Source organism: Phodopus roborovskii, unplaced genomic scaffold (assembly GCF_943737965.1).
Source record: "Phodopus roborovskii unplaced genomic scaffold, PHOROB, whole genome shotgun sequence".
In the NCBI taxonomy this organism is placed as follows: Eukaryota; Metazoa; Chordata; class Mammalia; order Rodentia; family Cricetidae; genus Phodopus; species Phodopus roborovskii.
The window spans coordinates 18,188,748-18,212,013 of NW_026126517.1; the positions used below are offsets into that span (position 1 = coordinate 18,188,748).

At 43.5% G+C, this 23,266-nt stretch overlaps 1 protein-coding gene across 3 annotated transcripts in view; it reads left to right on the plus strand.

Annotated features, from left to right (window-relative positions):
- Positions 1-23,266, plus strand: part of Clmp (CXADR like membrane protein) — a 103,405-nt gene that overhangs the window by 62,040 nt on the left and 18,099 nt on the right. For all 3 annotated transcript variants that reach the window (XM_051197156.1, XM_051197158.1, XM_051197157.1), the window contains one exon: positions 18,967-19,124. In XM_051197156.1, the coding sequence (XP_051053113.1) occupies positions 18,967-19,124 (158 nt within the window). The remainder of the gene's footprint in view (positions 1-18,966; positions 19,125-23,266) is intronic.

Below are 23,266 nucleotides of genomic sequence, written 5' to 3' on the forward strand. Positions count from 1 at the left end.
AGAGAATGGGGAAGGAGATAAAAATAGAGGAGAAATGTCAAGTGTTACTGATGAAAGCAGAGGAGAGAGAAACAGCTGATGCTGGAGGTTGGTGGATGAAGACACAGTACTTATGGGGAACAAACCAGTCCATCATAGGCCTGGAATCTATCTAGATACAACAAGAGATGAGTTGAGGCCTGGGGCTCACAGCTGGTGGTGGGTGATCTGCTTTTATAATGGGTAGTTAAGCAGAGTTCGGTGATTTCCATACTCCCAGGGTTTGGGTGACAGAGGTGGGAGGGTCAGGAATCTAAAGCCGAGCAGGGCCGTGAGAGACCTTCTCTCAAAAGGGCATGGGATACTTAGACTTTCTGTTTCTGCACCTTCCACATAGACATCCCAAACCCTCTGCTATCCCAGAAGTAAGTTTAGGAAGTCAGACTCAGGAGAATCAGGCGTAGTGCAAAGCAAGCAGACCTATGAGCAAAGGCAGGGTCTGTAGACTTTTCCTCTGAGGCTTCTCTATGCATTCGTGGGTCCTCACCCACCTCTTGCTGGCAAATAGCTGACTTAAGAACTCTCTGGGTGTAGTGTCTCAAGCCAGTAATCTGAGCATTGGAGAGGCAGAGGTAGGAGGAACAGGATTTCAAGGCCATCCTCAGCCATCTAACAAATTCAAGACTAACTTATGCTTCATGAGACCCTAGCTAAACAAAAAAGAAAAAAGAACTCTGAACAATGCACAGCATCAGAGGAAGACAGTTTCTCTCCGCCCCCCCCCCCCACACACACACGCTAAAGATATACAGACACTGCCATTTGGAAATTCTATAATAAAAAAAAGAAAGGTCTACAGAGAAGCCCAGCACAGACCAAACCCCATGCATTCACAGCACCATCAAGCTGGTTGTTGCTCTGTCTCTTCCCAAGACATCTGAGTAAAGAGAAAAACAGAAGGAGACATGCAAGGAACACAGGTTAATATCCCAGAGACATAAATGGCATGAATGTTTATGAACATAGTTTAAGAGGAATAGGAACAACAACAATAGCAATATTTACTGAACACTTATTATGTATCAAAAGTGTAGTTAAACTAACTGAAATCTCACAATATACTTTTTTTTTTTTTTTTTTTTTTTTTTTTTTTTTTGAGATAGCATCTCTCTCTATAGCCCTGGCTGGCCTCAAATTCACAAAGATCCACTTGTTGGGATTGAAGGTGTATACCAACACACAGGGCTTTAATTTTTATTTAATGTCCATAGATTCTGTACACTTATTTCCTCCATCTTGTAGCTGAGAAAACTTAAAAGACAAAAAAGTAAAGTTAAAGAAACCCCTCACTTGACATGAAGGACTAACCTGGAAACCAATATCTGTTCCTTGGAATTTGCTAACTTCCCCTCACAAGGCCCTGAGATAACAAGATACCAAGAATTCACACTGCCCCTCGTTTCGGGGTTCTTAAGAAACAAAGAGATAACTGCACCTCCGGTTTGCCCAGACAAGATTAATTAGGACACCCTGAGGCCCTAAGGTCTGTTGACCTTAATAGCGAGACCATCCGGCCTCAAAGGGTCATATACTCAATGGACAGAGGGTCCCACCCCCTCCCTAAGCTTGTGGGTTTGCCTTTAAAAACACCTGGGCCCAGGGGAGGGGGCTTCTCTCTAGCCTGCGTGCTGGAGGAGCCCGTTTGCGCAGACATTTCCTGTTCATTAAAGCCTCTTGCGTTTTGCAGCAACTGGACTGGACATTGAGTTCTTGGGGATACCGACCGAAACTGGGAGACTCCTCATTCTGAGGGTCTTACAAACTAAGATATGAAGATAAAGAGGAATGTACTGAAAGTCATGCAACCAGGAAAAGAACAGGTCTGTTATTTGAATGTTCAATTTTAAGAGCTTTCTTGTAATGCTTCCCAAGAGAGCCAGCAGGAAGATCCTTGGAATCACAGGAGAGAAAAGACACAAAAATTAGAGGACCCATCCAGGAGACCTGGCATCTAAAAGAAAACTACACAAAGAAGTTGTGCAGAATTGTTTATAAATAGCACAATACTATTTCATGATACATGAAACAAGTCTTCATGATAAATGGCTTGACAACAATTGAATTAAAAGAGAAAGAAAGGAAGAGAGGGAGGGGGAGGGAGGGAGGGACAGAGGGAGAGAGGGAGGAAGGAAGGAAGGGAGAAAGGAAGGAGAGCACACAGGCAGGCAGGCAGGCCAGCCACATGGAGACTCATAGTAAAGTGTTAACAACTTTGGAGATGACAATGAGGACTAGAGCCTAAAACTTGCTGGCTCCCGTGATTCTGCGCCTGTGATGAGACAGAATGTCATGAGAGTGGAAGCATGTGGCACAGGCTGCTCACCTCGTGGTGGATGAGGTGGAGGGAGGTGGGGGGGTTCCATTTCCAGCCTGCAGGGACAGCACCACTCTCATAGCCATATTCAGGAAGTTCCTCTCTAAAAATGTTCTCGCCGACTCATCTCAAGTTGTGTTTACTCATCTCCTGGGCATTTCTCCACCCAACTAAGTTGGTAGTCAGGACTAAGTATCGACAACACTAATGGAGCAATGCTGTCTGAAATTTGAGCAAAATCAATATGCAACCAAACTGTTTGTATGTGCCCAGTGGTATACATAGAATGCAAATGAACTTGCAGTGAGTTACCTATAGAAGGGACATGAGGGACAGGAGTGAAAAGGAGTTTTGCTTTTGACTATGTTCCTTGTGTCCTGTTTGAATGTTTACTTACCATATGCTTATATTTAAAAAAAAAAAAAAAAGACCCTTTTAAGGGATACTACTAACTAGCTAGGTGGGGGAGACTCACCGTGGATGATAAGGCATGTGGTTATTTCCATGTGGGTAATTTCTCATTCTTGGCTCTCCTTCCATCCCTAGCATGAAGGATGTCAGGTCTGCAGGAAGGCAGGTCAGCCCAAACTGGTTTTCAACTCTGATGGAATTGCAAAGACATCCTCCTGGCAAGATAAACTTAAGACTCGTAATTAGATCATGTGAAGAAATACCGTGAGTGGAGAAGGGACAGATGAGCATGAAGTAATGCTTTGAGTCATTTGGGTGTTGGGTGAGTGACAGGACTAAAGGAAAGTTCAGGAACCCCATGCCTGTACAAACCGTTCCCTGCTGTGACATGCAGCTTTCTACAGCAAAGTACACTGAGAATTGGGAGCCCAAGTCTGGGGTTGTTCTACCACCTTCGTGTGAAATGCTGATGTCCAGCTTAGGCTTAAGGAGTCACATATTAGATGTTTACGATTCATGATAGCAGCAAAGTTATGGTTATGAAGTAGCAACAAAGATAATTTTATGGCAGTGGGGTCACCACAACATGAAGAGCTGTATTAAAGGGTCACAACATTAGGCAGGTTAGAACCTCTGGCTTACACACTTAAGGTAAGATGTAGTGAGATATCCACCCAGCCTGCACATGTTGCACTGACCATACCCATTGGGACAAGTGCAGATGTGACATGTGGGGTCTAGGTCTGGGGTCCCAGACCCCAGCTCACTCTTTTACTTCCTAGTCAGAGACAGAGAGCATCCAGAAGCTTCCTTGGAATGGTAACCCAAGACAGTCATCTGTTTCTGGTGTAAGTGATTTCTCCTTGAATAAACATCAATCAACCTATATTGTGTCCCAGAATCTTATTTCCCACTCAATAATAAAATGAATATTAAAGCTTGCTAAAGGGTATGAAAGATTGCTCCCTGATTAACAGTGCTTACTGCTCTAACAGAGGACAGAGTATGGTTCCCATCACCCATGTTCGGTAGATCACAACTGCATGTAACTCCAGATCTCAGCAAGATCTGATTCCATCTTCTGGCCTCCAGAGCCACCAGAGCACACAATGCACACACACACACACACAGATAAAATAAAATAAAATTTATTGTAATCTTTAAGAATTTAACTAAAGAGAACATAGTTTTCTTTTTATTATTTTTGTGTGTGTGTGTGTGTGTGTGTGTGTGTGTGTGTGTGTGTGTGTGTGTGTGTATGAGTGTTTTTTAGGCATATTTTCATGCCTGGTGCCAGAGACAATTGTGAACCTCAATGTGGTTGCTGGGAATCGAACCTGAGTCCTCTGAAAAAAAAAAAAAAAAAGCAGCCCTTACCAGCAGGAAGTAGTTTGGAAAGAACGACGCCCAAATACCCAAATATTGTCTATAAATGTTTGTTTTCCTCTAAATGGACTTGGTTATATATTTAAAAAAAAAAAAAGCAGCCAGTGTTCTTAACTGCTGAACTATCTCTTTAGCCCCTATATGACTTATTTTTAAGTAACTGAAAATGTCTGTGTTAGATAAGGTACTATTGCATCTGGTAGCTTCTCATGAACTCATTAATAAGAATATGTTTTAGAGCTGGAGAGATGGCTCAGAGTTTAAGAGCATTGCCTGATCTTCCAGGGGTCCTGAGTTCAATTCCCAGCAACCATATGGTGGCTCACAGCCATCTATAATGAGATTTGGTGCCCTCTTCTGGCCTGTAGGTATACTGTATACATAATAAATAAATATTTCTTTAAAAAACAACAACAAAAAAGAGTATGTGCTAACTTCCTCCCAAATACTCAGAGACTAGCAACTTTAGCCTTTTAGAGAACTACTTACAGATTTTAAAATGTTGCCTACAAATGCTGTACAGGAAATGACTGTTGCATTCCATTTGCCATAATCTCAGAAGATAGCTTCAGGCTTTTTGCTCCAACTACAGGAAGGCAGCACCTTGTAAATTTTTCCTGATGACACAGTCCAGAAAGATACACAACCAGAATGACATGAACAGTGCTGTAGTTGATGTCACTTATAGAACACAGGTTTTATATCACACTGCTAGAGTTAAAATTTTGGTTCTAACAGTTATTATCACTGATCTTTTTTTAGCCTTCCTGAGTCTTCGATTCTGCTTGGTAAAATTAGACAAACCCTGTTTTATAGGATTGTGATTAAGTGGCATTGTGTGTGTGTGTGTGTGTGTGTGTGTGTGTGTGTGTGTGTGTGTGTGTGTGTGTGTGTGCCATAGCTGCCTAGACTTTAATTCACAGATTAGTTCTTTCTTTTTGTTTTGTTTTTGGACAGTGTCGCTTTGTGTAACTCTGTCTGTTCTGAAACTCTGTAGGCAAGCTGGCCTCTAACTCAGAGATCTACCTGCCTCTGCTTCTCTAGTGCTGGGATTAAAGGCATGTACCACCACCAGGCCTGGACCAGATTAGTTCTTTCTTTTTGTTTTGTTTTTGGACAGTGTCGCTTTGTGTAACTCTGTCTGTTCTGAAACTCTGTAGGCAGGCTGGCCTCTAACTCAGAGATCTACCTGCCTCTGCTTCTCTAGTGCTGGGATTAAAGGCATGTACCACCACCAGGCCTGGACCAGATTAGTTCTTTCTTTTTGTTTTGTTTTTGGACAGTGTCGCTTTGTGTAACTCTGTCTGTTCTGAAACTCTGTAGGCAAGCTGGCCTCTAACTCAGAGATCTACCTGCCTCTGCTTCTCTAGTGCTGGGATTAAAGGCATGTACCACCACCAGGCCTGGACCAGATTAGTTCTTTCTTATCTCCATACCTCATATAAATGGAACCATGTACTAAGTATTTATGCTGTGTCCACCCTCTTCCAATCGGCATGAAATTCACTTTGTGTTATTTTAGAAAGTCTGCTGTAAAATGACATGTTTAATCACAATATTTCATCCATTCCAAATACTAGTGATGATGTATGAGTTCATTTGTATGTACAAATGGGAAGCATTGGCAGAGAAAGATTGAGAAACATCTCTGAATAGAACCCAGAATAGAAGAAAATACAGGAAAGTTTTGAGAAAACTCTAGAATGGTGATTCTCAATCTGTGACTCATGACCCTTTGGGGTTTCATATCAAGAATTTACGTTATGATTCATAACAGTAGCAAAATTATAGTTATGAAGTAGCAATGAAATAATTTTATGGTTGGGGATCACCACAACATAAAGAACTGTATTAAAGGGCCATAGCATTAAGAAGAAGGTTGAGAACCACTGCTCTAAAGTGATGGGAGATGTCATCTTGTAAATATATTTCTCTTATTGGTTAATGGGAAGCAAGATAGATGGGACTAGGAAAGGTAGAGGATTCTGGGAAAGGTAGGTCAGAGTAGAGATATGATCCCAGGAGGAGAGGACGTGTGAATCTGGCATTCTCAGTAAGATAATACCATGTAGAAATACATATATTAGTAATTATGGGTTAATAATCAAGACAGAGCTAGCCAATAAGAAACTCTAGACATTGGCCAACAGCAATATAATTAATACAGCATCTCTGTGTGTTATTTGGGGCTGACACAGCTGTGGGACCAGGTTGGCAGGAAAGTGCTCATAACACTAGAGCAATATAATTTTTATTAACCAGATATACTGGGGGGGGTGTTAATATGTTGCTAAGTATGTCTATATCTCTCTGAAAATGATGGATTAGAATTATGTGTCTTTTCCTTATTGTGTGGTTGTAGGCAAGCCAATCTTCCTATTTCATGTCTGTGTCAATCAGGGTTACCGAAAAGATGGAAAATAGAAAGGAATGCTAATCAAGTAACAATGTTTTGCATATACATGCCAAAAAAATCTTTAGCTACCTCATTGTGAAGGTGCAGACCTGTAATCCTGTCACTCAGGAAACTAACGAAGAGCATGAGTCATGAGTCTGAAGCCAGACTCAATAAAAAGGGGAAGCATTAGTAAGGGTAACAGGTTGGCTCAGTGGGTGAAGGCACTCGATGATAAACATGGCTGTCTGAGTTCCATCCCTGAGACCCATGTGGTAGAGGTAGAGAACACCTCTACCCATTGCCCTGTGACTTCTACATGTGTGGCATTTGAATGTGGCTGCACACATACACAAAATCAAAAAAGATTGTCAGATCATCAGCTATTATTAAGCAACACTTCTACACAGGAGAGTTAAATGTATCCAATAGCAAATTTGTATTGTCACTTTTAATCATTCCTGATGGGATTTTCCCATGAGAAGAAAGCACAGCTCTCCTGGTTCACTTTGTGCCCTGCCTTTGCTGTCCCTTCTTAATAAGTGACCGAGGGGCTGGGCGTTGGAGGCGCATGCCTTTAATCCCAGCACTCGAGAGGCAGAGACAGGTGGATTTCTGAGAATTCAGGTCAGCCTGATCTATAGAGTGAGTTCCAGGACAGGCTCCAAAGCTACAGAGAAACACTGTCTCAAAAAAAATGGGGGGGGGGGAAATTGAGGAAAAAGACCATCACCTTCTGTTTGTTGCTAGCTTTGGTAAGAAAGAGACTGAACTAAGGCTCTCAGACTCCAGTGGTTTTCAGACATCAACATCCTTTCCCTTTTTCACTGGGTCCCTAACAATCCACTACCACTCTCTGAGTAAGTGCCTATTTTTAAGTTCTCTCTTCTGCTCAGATCTCCTCTGTCAGTAATCAAAGATTTAGATTTAGAAAGCGCCTTAGCATTGGAATGAGACAGAAGCTGTAAATAGATATGCTGATGAAATAAGCCAGCGTGAGATCTAGATCTCTGAAAGTGTCACTCATAATCACAGACACACGCTCTTGCTGATCTGTGGATTGGCGAAGGCATGAATGCAGAGGACTCTGGACAGTTGATGTATGTGCTCCTGCATTTGTGTGCCAGAGTACATGCACAGAGGATGAGGATGCTGCTGAAGGAAGGCTCTCAAGGACTGCTATGTTTGAGTGCCATGATCTCTGTGGGCCAGGTGATAGCCTTACTTTGACCATTATTATATGAGAAATGAGGATAAAACCTTCTCAGGCTGGGTTTAGTGGCACACACTGGAAACCCCAGCACTTGAAGGGCTCAGGCAAAAAGAACACCAAACAAAAACAAAAGCAAAAAAAAACTAATTCCTAGACAGACGGTCAGCCTCCAGTCTGAAGTGGCAAGGCTTGTATGCTATTGGTCTTCCCCCTTTCCACCATCACACTGAGACCTTGTCCTTATCAGCATGAAAGGTCTACTGTGTCTGTGCTTGGGTCATCTTGGTGACTTAGGTACACCAAGCAGTCAGACTGCTATTCACAGCTTATGGCAGGATATCACCTGTCATTTACAGCTGTAGAACTCCAACCAATTCAAGGTCCAGAGTACTGTGTTCTTCCTCCTCTGGGTTCTCGGAGCACCCTGACCCTCACATGATGCTCACCACGCCTTGTGTTGAACTCGATTTGGTACCTGCATGTTTCTCTGTGAGACTGTGGTCTTTTCATAGACAAAAGATGATTCTCCACCCCTGGCAGTATCTAACACAGTCACAAGAGTACCACTTGTACTTGTGAACAAGGATGTGCTCTTGGCCACTCCCCTTTGCATGCCAACTACGCATCAGAGTCTGTGCCGGTTTGTGGCACCCAGAGAAGCAGGGGGGGGGGGGGGAATTAGCTATTCATTTAAGGAAATGAAGAATCAGTATACCGGAGTGTGAGGAGATACAATAATAAAGTGCTGGATACTCAGCACTGTCACAACTTCAGGACAGTTTCACTGCAGTTCACGACCTCAGAAATAATCGTATGTGAACAGTTTGGCACATCTTTGACTCAGACTAGCTTGATTCACTAGCCCAAAGTCACAAAGGTGACTTAGATGACCTTCTGCATGCCTACTCTAGTTTGAAGTTCTAGATCCTAAATAACTTGCATACTCCAAGATTTTGTAAGTAGGGTAGATTATTGGCCTAGAACAGAGTCTAAACTTCAAGGCTGAAAGTACCTCAAAATACTAACATCTCAGCATCATTAATCATCTGAGACAGATTTTTGTTGGGCTTTATTCTTTGATTTTAATTTATGTTGTTTTACTTATGTGTGTGTACATGTGTCTGTGTGAGTGCACATGTGTGTGTGCCTGTGCCTGGGCCTGGGCCTGGGCCTGCGCCTGGAGAGGCTAGAAGGGTTCCTTTGGAGCCGAAGTTACAAGCATTGCTAAGTACCTGAGGTGGATGCTGGAATCCAAATGCAGCAAGTACTCTGAACTGTTCAGCTGTGTCTCCAGCCAATTCCTCAGTCATTTGCTTTGTTTTGTTTTGAGATAGACAGGTTGGCCTTTACTTTTTACAATCCCCTTGCCAAATGAAGGTATTACAGGCTCTGGCATAGGATGCGGGTTTTATTGTTGTTGTTGTTGGGTGGTTTGACAGGGTTTCTCTGGGTAGTTCTGGTTACCCTGGAACTTACTCTGTAAATCAGACTGGCCTTGAACTCAGATCTGCCTCCCAACTGCTGGGATTATAGACATGTGCTAACACTGCCCATCTTGGTGGGCCAACTTTCCCTCCTCAACTGTTTTATTTACTGCCCTGAGACAGTACTTCAGTACTTCACATCATCTGAGTGATTGTTTTGTTTTTTAGTATTTTTTTTTTTTTTAGTTTTTTTTCTCATAATGTATTCTGCAATTAAAATAAGTATTTTTGGACTTAGATGAACAAGAAAACATCTGTTTAAGTTGCAAGAGTAAAATGTCGACCATAAGGTGTTAAAATTTATCAAAACCAGGGGTTGAAGATATGGCTCAGAGTGGGAACTCTGGTTCCTCTTACAGAGGACCTGGTTCTGAGCACCCGCATGGTGGCTTACAAATGGCTGTAACTCTAGTTCAAGGGGACCCAACTCTCTTTTCAGACCTCCTTGGGTGACAACCATGCATGTAATATGTCAATATACTTGCAGACAAAACATTCAGAAACACAAAATACAACTTTTTAATTTTAAAGTTATTAAGACCACTGTTCATTTCTAATTCCTGGATAAAATTCTCAGAAAGACCTGCTATTTTCTAAGGTGTCCATTTGTTGCATGGGTCCTTGAGTACTAAGTGAAAATACTTTTAGCACCTAACACCAAATGCTGCAAAATGATGATCAAGCTTTAGTCCAAGATAGTCTAATACTCTTTGCCAATTAGGAGCTTTGTTAGGGGAAATGAAGGTAGGGCCCTTGTTAATTCTCCCTGAGTGAATTCTGCCCCTGTGTGGATTAAAACCTCTACAGAGCAGAAAGGAATGCTGTAGCCCTGTGGACCAGCTCTTCTGCATTCTTTCCAAGAACATGCTGAGGGAGTGAAGGAAACAAAACTAGGGCTTTGTGCAAACTGGAAGAGCTCAGGATGGTGATGAAATACTCCTTCATACAAAAGTACACATTTTATATTTCAAATTCTGCATGGCATAAGTACATCAAGTCAATAAATGTTTCACAATGAGAAATGTTTTGAATATTCAGTTGAAAATCCACGTATAAGGATCCCCTTTGCAGCCCCTGCATAAGCCTATGTGAATGAAAAAATGTACTATTCTGCAGCTCATTCTACTATCAGATGGTATAATTAACAAGAAGTATCTCAACATATTAACTCCAGGTCTGGGGGGGTGGGTAGCTCGATGGTGGAGTGCTTTCTTAGCTGTGCTAGGCCCTGGGTTAGTTCTCCAGCCCTACAAAACAAAAGGCCAGCAACCACAACATATTAAGCTCAGATGCTGTTATACCTTTTGTAAGAGAATCACATGATTGTGTATGTAATGTGTGATTACAGAACTGAAAATAGATCTCCCAATCCCTTGTTTTATGGTTGAATCAGTAATGCCATAAGGATATAATTCTGCCCCAAGGAACAATACACTGCAGTAGGCTTATGATGCATTTGATTTTTTTAAATCTAAATAAGCCCTTTTTCTCACATGAAAAACTCATAAATATAAATGACATAATAAGCTTTTATTTTAAAAGATCATGTTAGGGCTGAAGAGACGGCTCAGTGGATAAAGTGCCTGTCACTCAAGCATGAGAACCTGAGTTCAATCCCTTGCATGTATGCAGAAAAAGTGGAGTGCAGTGACACACACTTGTAATTCCAGTGCTGGAGGAGTGAAAACTGGCAAGTTCCTGGGGCTTACTAACCAGCCAATCTAGCCTACTTGTAGAGTTCCAGGCCATTGAGACTTGGGGGGAAGGGAGGTAAAAAGAAAAAGGTTGAATTCTGACCTCAACGAACACTCAAACCCATGAACACACAGACATAGAAAATCAGATTGAGTGTGGTTAAAAAAAAAAAAAAAAAAAAAAAAGATGCCTGTAGGTATTAGTTTGTTTGTTTGTAAGGAGATACCAGTGAATAATGTGCGATTGAACTTCCTTGAACATAGCTCTTGGACATTCATGAACCGTGGAGGTATGAATTTAGAGGCCAATAACTCAAAAGAGTCCCATATAACTCCAGCCAAGGGCCAGCGACACCCTAAGGTGTGTACACTCGGCTGAGGCTGCAGGTCTGAGGCTGCAGGTTAGTCACCTTAGTTACTCCAGTCTCTCTGATCTGGAGCCAGGAGGTAAGACGAACTACACACAGATCAGCAAGTCACACATGAGGATGCTGCCCCCTACCTCCCCACACAGGAAACCCTGTTTCTTGTTTTGTAAACTCTCCTACTGGTTGCTGGGATTAGACCTAGGGCTTTATGCCTTGCTGAGCAAGGGACCTACCACTGAGCTCTATTCTCTGCCCTGTTTTTACTCTTTATTGTGACACAGAATCTCACTAAATTGCCCAGTAACTTGCTGCCCTTGAGTTCACTCTACAGTCCAAGCAGACCTTGAATTTGTGACCCTCCTACATCAGCTTTCTGAGTCGCTGGCATCTCAGGTCTGGGCCTCCAAGCCTGGCTCTTTACAACATTGAAATGTTGGAAAGCCAGGTGGTGGTGGTGCATACCTTTAATCCCAGCACTCCGGAAGCAGAGGCAGTTGGATCTCTGTGAGTTCGAGGACAGCCTGGTCTACAGAGAGAGTTCCAAGAAAGGCTCCAAAGCTGTACAGAACTGTCTTGAAAGAGATAGAGAGAGAGAGGAAAAAAAAGCTTCTCAGGTCTTGGCTTCAAGATGACCAAAAAAGAAGAAACACCGGGTGTCAAAAAGGGCCGCGGCCATGTGCTGCCAGTTCGCTGGACGAACTGCGCCCGGTGTGTGCCCAAGGACAAGGCCATTAAGAAGTTCATCATTGGAACATTGTAGAGGCCGCTGCTGTCAGGGACATATCCGAGACAAGTGTCTTTGACGCTTATGTGCTTCCCAAACTCTATGTCAAACTGCATTACTGTGTGAACTGTGCTATTCATAGAGAAGTAGTCAGAAATCAATCTCGTGAAGCCCGGAAGGAGGAACAACCCCACCACGATTTAGACCTGCTGGTGCTGCGCCACGACCTCTATCCACTAACGCCCATGTAAAGAGATGGCTTCGTGAAGACAGAAGTAAAAAAAAAAAAAAAAAAAAAAAACCTTGGAAAAATAAAGTGGGATTTATACTTTAAAAAATGAGTAGTATCTAAATGTTGGAAGGCAACTGTCACACTGCACTATAGTATTCTGTCCTGCTGACCTTCGCCTATAACTGTGCCAACTACCCCAACTTTATCATTTCCTGGTCACATGCCTATGATGGCAATTTGTTTTTTAATCGAAGTCTCTTCTGGCTTTTAACACCTCACACTGCTCACAGATGCGCTTAACGTGCTACCGTGGCTCGTGCAAGGTGCAATGGGGCTGTCACTCCTCTGTTTGAAACATCAAACCACCGTGAGTGCAGCCCTGGACTGAATTCACGGTCATATCAACTAGTAGCCAATTAAATTCTTATTTGTTTCCAAGTTCCAACCCTGTACTTACGTCTGGTTGTAACATTCAACATGTCTCTATTAAATTTCTCTTTGTGTTTGGCTCAGAATCCCACCTAGCAAGACACCTCCAGAGTGCCCAATGCGGTCAACTTGTCTACCTAGCTTGGTGCATATATATTTAATAGAAATGATCGGTTTCCCACTGGTATTGCAAGGTGAAAGCAATGATCTTAGGGGCAGGGAGTGATCATAAGTGAGCTGTCCCCACAGTGCTTCATATAAACTGCATGACCACAGCTATGTGGCCTCAGTTTTCTCCTCTCTAAAGAGAACTGATAGCATCAGCTCACTGTTTAGTCGTGGGCTCACTTGGGATAAGGCATTTGAATGAGATAATGCTAAGTTAATGGAGGGTGTCATTAGCCATCAACTCCAAGGGCTTTAGGGAACAACAGACCCACATCTTTGTATCCCCAGTACCATCTGCACTTGGTAAGCAAAGTAGAAGTCTTTAATGTGGGTGGTCACATTAAACCACATATTGAGACAGTCTGTCACAGAGGACAGTCTGCTCTCATCTTTCCTTGCCTTCACCCCCCCTTGCCCCTCAGCCCTCACCCCCACCTCCATTGGGAGACAGTCTCACTATATGGCCTTGGTTGGCCTGGAATTCACTCTGTAGACTAGGCTGTCTTCAAACTCAGTGACCCACCTATCTCTGCCTCCAAGTGCTGGATTAAAGGTGTGCACCACCACACCTTTCCTAAGTCTTCATCTTTAATCAGCTTTTGTTGCGTCTGAAAACTTAGGGCTAGGGATGTGGCTTTACAGTACAGCATGTGCCCAACATGAAGAAAGCCCAGGACTTTGATCCCCCGCACTCAAGGAACACAACAGAATAAAAACGTATCCTGTTATCCTTTACATCAGCGGTGGTCTCTCCCCTCCCCCTCTTGTATTCTCCTCAGCTGCCCCACCTCTCCTCCCCTTTTTATCTCCCTGCCATCTTCTTCCTGTCACTTTTTCCTTGTCCTCTTTCCCTCCCTTCCTCCTTCCTTCCTATTGCTTCTTTAAAACCAGCCTATGACTAGGGTGTGAAGAGGAACCTCAGTGTCCTGCTCCTGACCAAAGCCTGTGTCTTGGTCCTAGTGTTCACCCTACTCACTGTCTTAGAGAGTCCTGGAACAAAAACCCTAGGGTGGGGGACATCGTAACCAGACATCATCCCGGTTTCCAGATGTTTAAAATTCCACTGGTAAGCTTCAGGCTTCATTCCTTTAGCTTTAGACTTTGTTTAAATATCAACTATGCTTGCATTCGACACGTCATTTAAATGTGTATCTGGTGGTTAGCAATTCTTCTTTCTCTCTCTCTCTTTCTCTCTCTCTCTAATAATTTACTTTTATTTTCTGTACACTGGTGTTTTGCCTGCATGTATGTCTGTGTGAGTGTATCAGATCTTGGAGCTGCAGACAGTTGTGGGCTACCACGTCAGTGCTGGGAATTGAACCCTGGTCCTCTGGGTTCAAAAAGTCAGTGCTCTTAACTGCTGAGCCATCTCTCCAGCTTCTTTTATTTCTGCTCTTCTGAAGATAAAGAGATTCCGGGCTGGCCTGGTGCAAGGCTTGGAAGGAACCATATATTTCACTTCGTGGAAGAGGAACCTCACTCACTGGCAGTGAGGCCGCTAGAGGAAGACTGTCAGGAGAGACCAGAGCACCCCTATCACACACACACACACACACACACACTCCCCCACCCCACCCCCCAGCTCCCTCCAGCCGCTAAGGCATGCCTATCATCCCAGAACTATTTCCTTCCAAACACCTCACAGTCCTGCCGTGCTTCCTCTGGGCCTGTTCTGTTTCTCCTTGTCTTTTACAATGCAGGGTGACAGCCATTAATAATAACCACTGTTTGTTGAGAATGTTGCAATCCTTCCAACACCCTTTGAATGATGGTGTTTTTATCTTCATTTTACAGAGAATAAAAGGCTGGGAGAGGAACACTCTGAATCCAGGTCTGATCCCAAAACTCACTCTTGCTGTAGCATCATGGTGTCTCAGAAAAGTTTAGGTGTCTCACTCCTGCAAGTGCATACACATACCCCTCATCCAACGGAACTCTACAAACTGGGTGTGGGTCACTCTGAGTCCTAAGTCTTGGTATATGCAATGAGCGAGGATGAGAAGGCTTCCGAAGTCCTTTCTATTTTAATTGTTCTGTTTTTGTCCTTTTTCTGTGTACTGTTTTGTTTTTAGATAGGATAGGTCACTGCAGCCTGAGCTAACTGAAGTCACAATACTCAGTGTTTCTCTTGTCTCAGGCTTGTGAGTACTGGAATGGCACTTCCTTTTACTTTTCTAACTATACATGATGCTTTCATTCTCCTAAGGCTTACTCATGCATTCTGGGTAGAGAAAAATATGGGAAAACTCCTCTTACTCAAGTTGAGTGAATGCTAAATGTTCCAGAACCACTGAGGAAAGAATTCATCACAAACTGAAGAAAGGGTGTCTACATTACTGTCACCACCAGAGGGCACTCCACTGTACACTACACAGTGCATAAACAGACATCCATCCTTGCCATGGGGTAAATAACCTACCATGCTTTTTTAATTTTGTAAACTCTGACCTACACAGGCTGATAAATAACTCAGATCATAACCCCTACACCAAGCACTGTGGCTGTGTTAGAGCTTAATGTGACTATACATTCAGAGATCATTTCTGTAGTTCATTACCCAGAGCCTGGGGACATGTGGGGAGCCTGCACTTACCAGACAATGGCAAAGTGGGAACCCCTATTAAGGAAAAGGAGGTTGGAGACTGTTCTTAGTCACTGGCCAGTCCATTATGCCTTATGTAGTATACACAATAAACTATAAGAGAGAGAAAAGGAATACGGTTTTTGTTTTTAAAATTTCCTCTTGCCTGGTCTTTTTGAAGGAGATCTGGAATGATCAAGAGAATCTAATGAAACTCATGGATTTTGAAAGCAAAACCTTAAGCTACTCTTAACTGAACACAGTCCTCTAAGAAGTAGCCCCTTCCTCACTACAGAGAATCAAGGAGGGAGGTGTTTCTTAGGCAGCTCCTCTGCCGGTCCCAGGGCTAGGGGCCTGCTGATAACACTGAAGCTCTGAGGTTAATTCCCCCAGCACCTGGTTAAGTGTGGGACTGCCTGTAAAAGCCCCACTGGGGAAAATCCACGGCTCCTAGGAAAGCCCACAGCTCCCAGGAAAGTATTGTGCATACATACACAGGAAGCCCTCCTCTCCAAAACCCCCTTCCAACATCTCTTTCCCCAGACAAATGCTACAACAAATGTCAGAAACTCTCCCCTTCCCCGCACCCCTGTCTCTCACTAGCTTATCTAGGCTGCAATTTCTTCTTAAGCTTAGCCATCTGTAAGGGGCTTCCCTCCCCCAAAGATGAGCCCTGTTGCCTAGGGGATCCTATACTAGCCATAGGGTGGTTGGACTGCCATTCCCTCTCACCCACCAGATGGCAGACACATGCCAAGCAGCTTCCACAAATACTACCAAGGCCCCTGCCAACTCAGACTGTAGACTCAACATATGGTAACAATTATTATTTTAAGACGACGAAAAGGTCACTGAAATTTGCAGGGATCCTGGTGGCATCTTGGAGTCTGGGGGCTTTGAGGTTCAAGGACCACAGCAGATTCGTGGGCTCTGGCTGATGCTCCTTGCCTCACTTAAGTCATTTGTATTCACGAAGGCACCCTCCTGGTGCCGCTGTGTTTAATTCTGGATGTGTTATAAATAGAAGCCAGCATTCTGTCAGAGCACCACCCACCATCGTGTTCCGGTCCTCTGGGGACATCAGCCAAATCTGAGCCTTTGTTTCCCTCTAGTGGCCTCTTTCGGCAAGTCTCACAGCCAATCCTTTTCGCTCATTTATTCTGCATTTAGCAAGGGCCTACTGGATGCACTTGGGTGGTGTCAGGCTCTCTAGCTTTGTGTGAGGCTGGGAAAACTTGGCCGGTTTCAGATGAAAGGCAGTGATTCCTTCTCCAAGCTCATCTCAGTACAATGCAGACACGCCAGTCTCTCAGCTTTCCTGGGGGCAGGAGGAGAGTGTCTTATACTCTAGAGTGCTTCTACTCTGAGTTATGGGGACCTCGTAGCAGGATTCTTCTCCCCTATGCCTTAATTTGCTCGTCAGTAAAACAGGTTTAAATGTATTCAAACCCACAATGCAAAACCCAAAGCAAAACCATGTTGGTTTATAGGAGACCTTTCTCACATATGCAGTAAAAGGAAACGGAAAGTACTGTTTCTAAACGGATTGTGCCACACAACCTGGGCAACACATGGACTTGTGCAAATAGAAGTGCAACACATGGGCTTCACTTCACAGTCTTGTATTTTGTACCACATTTGTTCCAAGAGCACTTGATGTTTGGGCTATATGTGATAGAAAGAGGCAAAAAACAGATGCTGGTTTGTGAGCTGCCTGACATGGGGCTTGGGAACCAAGCTCAGGTTCTCTGGAAGAGCAGCCAGTGCTCCTCACTGCTGAACCACCTCTCTAGCCCTGTGTTCTTAAAGATTTCTAACACAGGTGGCCCCAAACTTTTGATTCTTCTGCCTTAGCCTCCAAGTGCTGGGATTGCAGGCACAGGACACTTATAGTCAGTCTTTGTTCTGTTTTAAAGGCAGGGTCTCAGGGCTGGGATGCCTCAGAGGTTAAGAGCACTGGCTGTTCTTCCAGAGGACACAGGTTCAATTCCCAACAACCACATGGTGGCTCACAACCACCTATGATGAGATCTGGTGCCCTTGTCTGGTATGCAGGCATACATGCAGACAGAAACATTGTATGCATAATAAATACATCTTAAAAACAAAAAAAGGCAGGATGTCACTGTCATGGTCAAGTTCAAGTGATCTCCTCACTTTAGCCCCCTGAGCTGGGATTATTGATGTGTGTCGTCATGACCAGTGAGGTGCTTTGCAATAACCACAGTAGCCTTTCATTCACAAAGTGCTGAATGCTATACTTAGGGCTTACATACAGTGTTTCTAATACATACAAAACCCTTGCATAATCCTTCTACATGAATGCTTTCCCTTTTTTATTACAATGGTATCTGTCATCTTTCCAATCTCCTAAATTCATGCCACTGGAAAACAAAAATTATTCTTGGGTTAGAGCAGCTCATTCATTTGAAAAATGAGAAGCTGGAAGTTTCCCTCCAACTTTAGTAACTCTGTAACTTCAGTAACAAACACTGCCTATAGCTCAACACTGGGTTTCCGTGAGCACCATGCTTCCAGAGGCCTCAGACAGTAGAAGACAGATCAAGACCTAGTTGATTTACATTGTTCATTTTTACAGAGGTACTGGGAACTGAACCTAGGTCCTCTCACTACTGCTAAGTAAACACCTACCACTGAGATATATTCATAAACCTCTCTTCCCTTTTTTTTTTTTTTTTTTTTTTTTTTCAAAATAGTATTTCTCTGTGTAACAGTCCTGGAACTCTGTAGATCAAACTAGCCTCCAACTCCTGCCTCTGCCTCCCAAGTGCTGGGATTAAAGGCATGCACCACCACCACCTGGCTGACCTTGAACCTTTCATCCACCTGCTTTAGCCACACAAATTTCTAGGATTATAAGCAATGATCTCATAACTGATTTTAAAAAGCAAACAACAACAAAACTAGCAAGGGGAACTGACCATGGTGACTAGTGAGGCAGGAGAATTGCCATGAGTTTGAGGTTAACCTGGACTAAACAGTACACTCACAGTCATCAAAGCTACAATGTGAAACCCTGTCTCAAAAAGAAAAAGAGAAACAAACAAACAAACCTGTGGGCAAAAGAGATGCCTCAGCAGTTAAGAGCACTGGCTGCTCTTCTAGAGGACCTGGGTTCAAATCCCAGCACATACACATAACATAGCAGCTCATAACTGCCTGTAGCTCCAGTTTCAGAGGATCCAACACCTTCACACAACATACGAGCAGGCAAAACACGAATGCATGTGAAATAAAAATGAATTATTAAAAACAAACAAACCATGACCAACCAACACCTGAACAAGGAAAGAATATGGGCACCAATAGGGTGAAATCCAGGATGTCTGAAGCAGCTTTGGCTCTGCTCTTGGGAGGAGCCAGTGGCAAATAAAGGGCTTCTAGTACTTCCAGACTAGGATCTCCAAAGCCTTGACCTGCCCCTTCCTTGCCCTTGGGAGCTCCCGTGGCTTATTCGTTGTGATCTCTGCATCTGCATTGCTCATTAGAGTTTTCTTCTCTTTCCAGTATCTTATTATGTTGGAACGTTGGGAACGCACACTGAAATCAAGAGAGTGGCAGAGGAAAAGGTTACCTTGCCCTGTCACCATCAACTGGGGCTTCCAGAGAAAGACACCCTGGACATTGAATGGCTGCTCACGGATAACGAAGGGAATCAGAAAGTGGTGAGTACCCTCCTAGCTAGAGTTGCTCTCCTCTCTGCCCTCACATATGCTTTCTTCAAATCGTCCTCATCTAACTTTAACCTGAACAACTTCACATACGAAACTGCAGAAAAGGACCAGTGTGGTACACATCTGTAATCATAGCACTCAGGAGGCACTAGCCTTGAGGAACTCCAGCTTGAAGTTAGCCTGGGCTACATAGGAAAACCCTATCTCCAAAAAGAAAAGGTAAAATAGAAGAGTATTTGGGTTGTGAGGGATGAGTCTTTGGGCTGGGCAGAACTATTCCAAAGCCTTGGCCTTGGGGAAGGGAGTCTGTGCCGTTAGCATCTTCATATAAGAAGGGGGCTAAGATGCAGCAGCTTGTTTCCCCCGTCTAGCGGGTAGAACTCAAAGCTCAGAACTCTCTTTCACCCGCTTCTCTGAAACTATCATCACCTGCCCCGGTTTTGGCTTTGCTCATTCATGACTTCCAGGTTCCAAAGATCATAGAATGTGACTACCAACGTGTGACATGAAGGTTCAAGTACAGGACGTGAATGGCAATGCTGTTCACAAGTATGCCTAGCACACAAGACAACTGATGCTGGCTTTGAAGTCAAAAAAATAAACAAACAGGCTCAGGACTCCCACACGCAATGTAGATAGAGCCATGATGGGCTTTGTTGTCCCGTTCTTCTGGCAGTGTGGACAAAAGCTGTAGTGCTCAGCCTCCTGAGGGTGCCCTGTGCTGCCTGTCATTAGAGAATAAGACTATGTCACCCACAGTCACCATCCTTTCTGCCTTAGTTGCCTGCAGCCGAGGTCTCCCCTAGTGACCAAGAAACCACTGTGAGAGGTATCGGCATGTCTCATCTGCTATCTGAGGTGGCATGTCCCTTCATAACGTCTGTATGTGTCAGAACTCCACTCTTCTGAACCTGTCTTTTGTCTTTAGAACTTACTAGGGAAATGAGGAAGTGTATGTCCTACATCTGTTTATGGGCAAATTTCTCCATAAGCAGAAATGCTATTCAACGTAGGATAACATTACATTTCCATAAACCAACAGGAAATGTCACAAACTCAGCATACATTTAATATTCCTATCCACTGAATATCAAAGTGGGACCTATGCTACCTTAAATATATTCATATCATTTTTGCCTAGGGTTGGGCAAGATGGTCTGGCATAATACTATTTATGATTAAGTGAAATAAGATTTTGTGTTTTTTTTTTTTTTAATGTGTTAGTATATGGCCTGCATGTAAGTCTGTGTGAGAGAGTCAGATCCACTGGAACTTAAATTACAGACAATTGTGAGCTGCCATGTGAGCACTGGGAAATGAATCTGAGGCCTTTGAAGAGCAACCAGTGCTCTTAACCATTGAGCCATCTCTCCAGCCCCCATGATTTTTTTTTAATCTATAACTTGGGGAGTCTTTTAAACTTGCCTTTTTTTTTTTTAATGGAGATTTGCTTCTTTCTCTTATTTAAAAAAAAAAAAAGAAGAAGTTTGCCTTTTCCTCTAAATGTCCCTATTATTAATTTCATAGGATGGTTTGTACTGGGAGAAGCCAAGGTTTCCACTAAAAATACCTCTCAGGATCACACTGGAGTTTAACCTGCTTACACAGCTGCCTGTATCACCTTGTTGTGTGACACTGCTTGTCAGTTTGCTCTCATAGCACGTCCTCCAAAGACGACCTGTTCTCTGCAGAGCAAGGTCACCTTAACCCAAATGTGTTTACTCTGAGAATGTCTTGGTCAGTCATAGACATGCTATTCTCAGCTCTGAAGGGAGTAAATGGGAGTTCCTGGAATAAAAGCCAAAGAACAACCCTGAAAAAGACTCCTCTGACCAGACTTGAGTGCGGCTCCCCAGTTCCTCACAATCTGGGGCTGCCTTTTCTGACCCAGTGGAACTTGTTTGGAATGTGAATCCTGCCAAATCCATTCAGCAAACCACTCATGCTGGGTTTCTGCCCATCTGCAATATCCAAGCAACTGGCCAACCTTCACCAAAAGTCCTCTCGAGTTGACAAAGACAGAAACTCTTACCTCTGATGTTTCTTAATAATCCAAGCCTCTAGCTGGATAGTGGTGGTGCACACCTTTAACCCCATCACTCAGAAGGCAGAATCAGGCAGATCTCTGTGAGTTAGAGGCCAGCCTGGACAGCCTCCAAAGCTACAGAGAAATCCTGCCTCAAAGGAAAAAAAAAAAAAATCAAGCCCCCACTTATCCTTTGAGTCAGACTTAAGCAGATCTCTCTCCCCAACTCATGGCCTGGCAGCAATGGTCCTGACAGCTGTCATTACTACCCTGGGGAAATAGATGTTCCCACTGTCTTTAACAAATATCGCTGGATACTTTCTCTTTTGTGGGCGTTTGTGGTTTATCAACACTTACCCAGAGCACCTCCTCATTTTCTCTTTAACTACCACACATCTTTTACCCAAAAGTTTTCATTGAAGTAAAGGGGAAAGCAGAGCTGCTGAGTTATATGGTTCTTACAGTAAGCGCCATAAGAATGGGTTAGTGTAGGTTGAAAAACACCACTCACATGGCTTTATGCAGTCATAATTTCCTAACTTACCTTCAGCTGATGATCTAAGGATGGTCATTTATTCTGTCATTTAGACCCCATAGATTTATTTAGTGCTCACTCAATGCGGTTCTAGGTACCAGGATGCAACTGGTGAAGAGGCTATCTCGTATCATTGCCTCCTGGGAGCTTACAGAGATAGACATCCAATAATTTGAAAGGAAAGGAGCCAGGGAGGTAATGCCCTTGATGAAGCACTTATCCAGAATGCACAAAGCCCTGGGTTCAACACAAAGCATCAATAAACTGGATATGGTAGCACACACATGTAATCCTAGCACTCATGAGGTAGAGATGGGAAGATCGGAAGTTCAAGGTCATCCTCAACTACATAACAAGTAGGAGTCTACCGTCTTTGCTACGTGAGACCCGCACTCAATGAGCAAGTGAAGATTTAGTCTTACCAGAAACTACAGCACTTTCAGCACATGGGGTTTTTTGTTTGTTTTGTTTTCCTTTATGAAGGAAAATAAGAATTTTCACCTTCTCTTCAGTGTATCCAAGTGTTTACCATTTCTATGTTTTAATCTGTGAGTCAGATTCCTTGATTGTAAATACTACAAGTACCTAGACAGCCATCTTAGACCAGCTTGCTGCTAGGTGACTGATGAGTGAGTGGGTCACCATACAGCATGGACAGGCTGGATAAAGGTACAATTTATGGCTCAGGCAGGATGAGATAGGACAGCAAAAGCTTCCTCACATTACTCAGAATCATACAGAATTTAAACCATCCATACTGTTTGTTTCTGGAATTTTCTTTTCCTTCCTCCCTCCCTTCTTTCTTTCTTTTGTTTGTTTGATTGTTTGTTTGTCTTTTGAGACAGGGTTTCTCTGTGTAGCCCTGGCTGTCCTGGGTAGATCAGATTGGCGTTCAACTCAGAGATCCACCTGCCTCTGCCTCACCAGCACTGCCAGGCTATTTCTGTAATTTTCATTCAGTGCTTTTGGATAATGATTGGCTACAAGTAATGAATCCCCATAAAGTGAAACTAGAAACAAGAGGATTGCTACATAAGGCTGGAACCACCCCCCAAGACTAGATGGAGGAAGAGGTCAAGGACAGCTTCCTGGGGGGAGGGGGAGCTGATATAAAACATTTTTGTTTGGGACAGAGCCTTGCTATGCAGTTCAAGTATCCTCAGACTTGTGGCAGTCCTCCTGCTCTGTTTCTAAGAATGCCAGGATTGGGACTGGAGACGTGACTCAGAGGTTAAGAGCCCTAGGTGCTCTTCCAGGGTCCTGAGTTCAATTCCCAGGAACCACATGGTGGCTCACAACCATATAATGAGATCTGGTGCCCTCTTCTGGCCTGCAGGCATACATGCAGGCCGAACACTATATACATCAAAAAATAAAAAAAGAATGCTGAGATCATAGGTACTTACTACCACACCCAATGTTTTATTTTTTGAGACAGAGCCCCCGTAGCTCAGGCTGGCCTTAGATTTGAAAGCTTCTTTCCTCAGCTTCCCAAGTGCTAGCATTAGGGCATAGACCACCACATGCAGCTTTGCCGAAGGACACATAGCAGCACAGACTGAAAGGCTGGGA